Raw genomic sequence first — 6,589 nt, forward strand, 5'->3', positions numbered from 1 at the left:
CTTTATTTGTCAGATAGCCCACGTGGAGTCTGTCATTTATGTGCATGTGTAATTTATGCGTCAAACGTGTCGTGCCGCTTCTTCAGACCACTCGCTGTCACATAGCAGGAAACTGGTTTCTGTGGTTAAACTGGTTTGTCGCAGAATGTGACATACTGAAAATCATTAGTATCTGCTATTTTAGTAATAGTTTTTTTTTCTTTTCATCACATAGATAAACAACAAAGAGTTACTGACTTACCACTAAGAATGAAACTGAAAGATGCAGAACGTAAATCGTGAATGAGCTAAAAGGAACAGGATCAACTAAGATTAATAGTGTAACCCAAAACAGAAACATTTCGACCTCTACATTAAATAATCTTTAGTATTGCATCTGTATTCTTCACTTATTGAATTAATCTAACAAAAGTCAGTTCATGTAGCTGAGTAATGTTCATAAACGATGAGGAGAGGAGGTCTTAAAGGGCCCAGAATCAACTGAATTAAGTGTCCTAAATATAAAATGCAGTGATAAATGACATAATGATTAAGAAGGGGGAGAATCCAGTACCTGTAAGTCCTCAGCTGTGCTTGTTGGGCATGTTTCCAGATAGTTTTATCCTGCCTGGCAGAGAGAAGGGAAGGTTGACCTCAGGGCTGTGCAGTGACCTTTAGAGGGACAGGAGCTCACAGTTAAAAAGGGGGACATGGGACAATATCTTTTTTTTTCAACAATATGTTTATTGCATTTTTCATTCATTGCGGACAAATGTGGACTAACAGGCCAGTTGAGATTTCAACAAAAAAGCGAGCTTTAATACAGCGGATAAAAAACATCGAGATACAGCAGGTAACTAAGTCCAAATGAAAGTGGAACAGATATAAACTGAAAAATATAATACATATATTGAACTCAGGTAAAAAAAATCCAAACACAAGATATCAGGCAGGATACGGAGCATGGACGGCATCAAGAACGCAGGGACGAGCGCAGGAGGCCCGCAGGCAAGAATGCAGGAACAACCACAAACAAACTGACAAAGAACAAAGGGAAACACACAGGTATATATAGACACAGAAAAACATTACCAGAACGAGACACAGCTGGAGTAGGAGGACATGGGCAAAAGGAGGGAAATGGAGATTGGCCAACAAGAAGGGTGGAGCAAACAAGACTAACACAGAACAGGTGTGAAGGGAAGACTCTGGGAACAGGGAGGGACTAACGAGACTGATGGAGGACAGGTGTGACAGAAAACACTCAAAGAAACAAAGTAAAGAAGAAGAGAATCTACAAAATAAAACAGGAAGCAGATTAAACATCAATGAATAACATAAAACAAGGAAGAACACAAACAGAAAACTCCAGAACAAAGTCCATAGGATAACACAATATAAACAAAAACTAGGATCATATAGAAGATGCTCTGGAAATAAGGCTAAGTGTGCCGCAGTCAGTCCTTTACGTGTGCCTGTATATTGTTACTATTTCTCATTTATTCGTTTTTTAAAAACGTCTGTGTTGACGACATAGTTTTCCCCTTCCTTATGCACCTTTTGTCTTATGTATGTGGATTGTTTTTAATATAATACCTTGTAATCTAACCAGGGGGGAGCTCTTATGTGTACGCATAACTTGTTAGATGTTTAAAATCGATAAAAGTATGTGTACAATAAAGAAGAGGGCGAGTGAATTCATGTGACAGACTGTGATAAACTCATCAGATACTGATTGTATAATGCATGTGCTGTTAAGACATCAGATAACAAACAAGATCATGCAAAGATAATACACACTGCAAACGTGCAAAAATACATTGCACAATGCATGTGGTTAGAAGTCAGGATCAAATAGAAAATAATCACACAATCCAACTAGTTTTGAAGTTTTACTTCCTGATGCCTCCAGCTGGCTGAGAAAGCTCGACTGGACAGCAGAGTCCAGACAATTCCACCTCCCAAGTGTGAAACAAATATGAAAGAAAACTAAACATGCCGTGTAGCTGGATGGGGTTCCACAAGTACTGATGGTAGTGTTGTTGATGATCTGAGAGTGGTGGATGTGTCTATCATTAATCTGGAAGTCTGTAGGACAAATGGTCTCTTCTTCCTGCCAGTGTTATCTGTGCAGGTGGATATGAGACCAACAAAGGATTCTGCCCTTTCTGTCTGTTTGTAGAAAATATCAGCTGCTGTGGAAACATGCTGCAATCATCTTCAGTCAAAGTACGAATGAGGAATTTCTTCCTCCTCACAGGGGGATTCTGGTGGTGCTCTGGTGTTGTCTTTCAACAGGAAGAGAAATTGTAGCTACCGACATGTGCCCAACGTCTACACGGATATCTCAAAACATCTTCCCTGGATCCAAAGCATCATCAAACGTCATGAGTTAAGTCTTGCACAAAGTTTTGCTTCAGCAAACATTCATAGTAAAATGGAGGTTTTGTGGTGGAGATACTGCCTCATCCATGAAGTTATTATAATCAGGAGAGAGTTCGGTGTGAGACTGATTAAATGAATTTATTGACATGGTGCAAAATAAAGTTAAGAAATATGAGGCAGCTTTGGCGAGTAGACCCCTTTGTGTCGTATTCATTTTGGGAAGGTACTGATACTATGAGAAGTACAGGATTATTCAACACAGTCTCACTCCCAACTCATCAAATACCAACACTTGGCCAGTGACCCTCAGCTTCGGAGACACACGAAGGCCCAATCCCAAACCGGCCCCTATCCCCTCGCCCTATTCACTCCCCCTCCGTTTGCGCGGTCACGCGGAGCTCCGCCATATTAAGGGCCGTCCCAAACCAATTATCGCTGAGTGTGAGTGGACTGCTCAGCCCTTAGATAGCTAGTGTGCATCAGTGCAGGCTTCTGATGAGCCCAGCAGGAAGCGCAACATCACAATGGAGGAAACAACGTACAAATGTAAGAGTTCCGTCTTTCTACTTTGTAAAATATTTTAGATCAAACACACACATTTGTTTTCCTCACACTGACTTTTCAGTCTCAAACAAACTCACAGAATGTTTGGTGTCAAAAGATGAAAACCTCCACGTCCATATGCTTAAATGAACTATTTAAAACTGTCTTAAAAAATTCCTCATCCCATTCTCATGATTTTTAAAAAATATATAATTATGTGTTCACAGGGACAGAAGAAAAAACAAAGCAGTTAATCGATCTACGGATTAAAAATGAGTCTCTTTACTAAAAAAAGGAATGCTGCAAAGCAGGGATGGAGATAAGATTGCCCAGATTAATTAATAAAGTTCATCTGTGAATGTGTAAACTGTGTCTATAAAATATGAACAAGTTAATTACTTTGATTACACTGCACTGTATCTCTTATCTGACTTATTAAAGTTTTTTTTTTAATTTAACTCATTTTAATTAATATTTAAATGTTTTTTTTTTAATAGCCCATTGCTCTATTTTGCTTTCACAAAGCATCTGTCTGTATCCATGGTTACATCTGCTTCCTTCTTCCGGTAGAGTGGCAAGGGCGTCCCATGGTTTGGCTTCTCTTTGATACACTTCCCCTTAATCAGGAGTGCCCTCCACAGCTGCGAGTGTAACTTGATTTGGAGTGACACTCGGTAGTGAAGTGGTAGTGGGTAGGGAGTGGTTTGGGATTGGGCCAAAGACACCCTTTAGAGGCAGTGGTATGAAGAGTGGGAAAGTCTGCATACGGCAGGTGGGAGGGGAGGAGTATGGACCAAACAAACTTTCAGCCGGGAGCCCGCTGTCCGTGTCCCGTGTGAGACCAAGTCAGTTGAGTTATTTTAATAAAAATGCAGTGTGCTAGTATGTGTAGAGTGCTATCCTGGTAACGTACCGGTATGTCACGAGTCATTACATTACATTAGTAACAACCATACTCATTTTAAGCCAAGTGATGATGATTTTTTTTCTAAACCTAAACCTTTTTCTAAATGTAGCTGACGTTATCACGTACTCATTACATGCTGTATGTGCTTTGCAAATGTCACACGGCCATAGGATGTGGCTGTGAGTCAAGATAAAACAGATCGAAATCAAATTGTACAGATCAAACTCTGCTATATAAAGAGGGTGGCCTGAAACCCCCAACACAACAGGTTGAGAATCCTGTCGCCACGATGCAGAGTCTGCACAAGTTCCTGCTGTTTAATGTTCTGGCTTGTCTCGGACAAAACCGTAAGTTGCACAATCTGACTACTTTTTTTTTTTTTCCTCTCTGAAATATGAAATACGAAACTAATTTGAACTCATTTTATTTTAACTGTCATGTTTTTAGTATCTGGGAGTGGAATTATAGGTGGAGAAAAAGCCCCGGAGAACTCAACGCTGTATATGGCCTCGATACAGAAAAATGGACAACATGTGTGTGGAGGATTCCGCATCAGTGAAGACACTGTGGTCACCGCTGCACGCTGTGATGTGTGAGTCACAGTTCTTCCTCCAGCAATCATTGTTTTCATTTGATGTCATCAGAATTCAAATAAAAAAACAATTAATATCATACAAACCCACTGTTTATAAAAGACATGTATCATTTGTTGCTTTGTGTGTGTGTGTGTTTTGTTTTTTTTTTTGTGGCACAATTTGAGAAAATCCACTGACAACATCTTATTTTAGATTTCTCAGGCATCTGGAAAAAGCTAAAGTTGTTCTGAGCACCCACAGACCTCATAGCGCTATAAAAACAGTGAAATACATCAAGAAGAAGTGCAAACACCCCTCTTATGAGGATTTTACAAAAGGAAATGACATCATGCTCCTACAAGTAAGTACATTTATTCAACCTAGCAGTCCAAATGACATCTTGTATTTTTACAGTCACATTATTTTAATCTGGTGGTCTGATGAGGAGTAAACCCATGTTCTGACAGACAGTCAGATATTGATTATTACTTTGTGATTCTTTGTGTCTCCAGGTGGCGGGGGAGGAGGGAATGAATGTTGATGTAAAAACAATTGCATTGGCTGATATTAAGGTAGAAGCAAACAAAAAGTGCTGTGTAGCTGGATGGGGTTGCACTACACCTGGTGATAACACTGTAGATGATCTGAAAGTGGCCAATGTGTCTATCATTAACCTGCAAGACTGTAAGAAGAAATGGCCTGGTCTTTCTGCAGATGTTATCTGTGCAGGTGGATATAGCACAAAGCGAACTCTTTGTAAGGTATGTTCTCTCTCCTGTTATATCGAAAAATTGTAGTTTCTAGTCCAAAAAAGTATTGACATCATGGTGAATGAGTAAATGAAGATATTTCCTGCTCACAGGGGGATTTTGGTGGTCCACTGGTGTGTGACGGGAAGGCTGTGGGTGTGGCGTCTTATAACGAATGTGGCAACTGCATCAACACAAGTGAACCCAGCATCTATACGGACATCTCAAAGTTCCTCCCATGGATCAACAAAGTTCGCAAGAATTGGAAAGACTGTAAAAAATAATCTTACACACAGCTTTGCTTCAGCATCTTTGTATTTGTATTTTGGAGGAGCAGTTGTGTCTGAGTCGCTCTGTCAGTGTTTGCTCTTTATTGGAAAGGCAAAATAAAAAAAATGTCTTAAATATCGTTGTTTTCTCTTTTTTTATCAGAAGATGTAAATGGTATTTTTTAAAATACATTTTAAAATGCAGCACAATAAATTTTTCCAGGAGACGTGTTAGGGTAAGTTTGTTGTAGAGCCACTGTGAGTGTCTTGTGTTGGCAGCAAGGTCGTACTTATAATATATATTGGTGGAGACACAAAATATCTCCCTCCAACATATTGATGAAAAGTAGAAATAAAAAATAAGCTATTCTACAACAGCCAACCACGCACCACTGTCTGAAATAATCATCAGCAAATGTAATTATAAACATAAATAGCTTCTTAACAATGTGCCATTATTATGAAATATGGTGTATTGCAGTTCTGTGTGTGGTTTGTCCACATGGTGTTGCCGTACCCCAGTAGAACATGGTTCACGGGTGTATTCAACAACATTAATGTCTTTATTATGCTTTATTTGTCAGATAGCCCACGTGGAGTCTGTCATTTATGTGCATGTGTAATTTATGCGTCAAACGTGTCGTGCCGCTTCTTCAGACCACTCGCTGTCACATAGCAGGAAACTGGTTTCTGTGGTTAAACTGGTTTGTCGCAGAATGTGACATACTGAAAATCATTAGTATCTGCTATTTTAGTAATAGTTTTTTTTTCTTTTCATCACATAGATAAACAACAAAGAGTTACTGACTTACCACTAAGAATGAAACTGAAAGATGCAGAACGTAAATCGTGAATGAGCTAAAAGGAACAGGATCAACTAAGATTAATAGTGTAACCCAAAACAGAAACATTTCGACCTCTACATTAAATAATCTTTAGTATTGCATCTGTATTCTTCACTTATTGAATTAATCTAACAAAAGTCAGTTCATGTAGCTGAGTAATGTTCATAAACGATGAGGAGAGGAGGTCTTAAAGGGCCCAGAATCAACTGAATTAAGTGTCCTAAATATAAAATGCAGTGATAAATGACATAATGATTAAGAAGGGGGAGAATCCAGTACCTGTAAGTCCTCAGCTGTGCTTGTTGGGCATGTTTCCAGATAGTTTTATCCTGCCTGG

At 39.2% G+C, this 6,589-nt stretch overlaps 1 protein-coding gene across 2 annotated transcripts; it reads left to right on the forward strand.

Moving 5' to 3' along the window:
* The first annotated feature begins 3,537 nt into the window (after positions 1-3,537).
* LOC144458326 (trypsin II-P29-like) lies at positions 3,538-5,543 on the forward strand. Of its 2 annotated transcripts, none has more exons than XM_078168648.1 (6): positions 3,538-3,752; positions 4,033-4,161; positions 4,262-4,406; positions 4,603-4,750; positions 4,902-5,150; positions 5,252-5,543. In XM_078168648.1, the coding sequence occupies exons 1-6, from the start codon at positions 3,650-3,652 to the stop codon at positions 5,420-5,422; spliced, it is 945 nt and encodes a 314-aa protein (XP_078024774.1). In that variant the 5' UTR covers positions 3,538-3,649; the 3' UTR covers positions 5,423-5,543. The 2 variants fall into 2 exon arrangements, with proteins under 2 accessions (XP_078024774.1, XP_078024775.1); XM_078168649.1 differs by having other exon boundaries at positions 3,606-3,752; positions 3,985-4,161.
* The last annotated feature ends 1,046 nt before the right edge of the window (positions 5,544-6,589 follow it).

Source organism: Epinephelus lanceolatus, chromosome 6 (genome assembly GCF_041903045.1).
Source record: "Epinephelus lanceolatus isolate andai-2023 chromosome 6, ASM4190304v1, whole genome shotgun sequence".
In the NCBI taxonomy this organism is placed as follows: Eukaryota; Metazoa; Chordata; class Actinopteri; order Perciformes; family Serranidae; genus Epinephelus; species Epinephelus lanceolatus.

Bases quoted from the DNA above. Each gene is read 5' to 3' on its own strand.
- LOC144458326 (XM_078168648.1), top strand. From the start codon at position 3,650: ATGAAGAGTGGGAAAGTCTGCATACGGCAGGTGGGAGGGGAGGAGTAT. The intron at 3,753-4,032 runs GTCAGTTGAGTT...CAAATTGTACAG, and splicing joins CGTGTCCCGTGTGAGACCAA to ATCAAACTCTGCTATATAAA. The intron at 4,162-4,261 runs GTAAGTTGCACA...TCATGTTTTTAG, and splicing joins GGCTTGTCTCGGACAAAACC to TATCTGGGAGTGGAATTATA.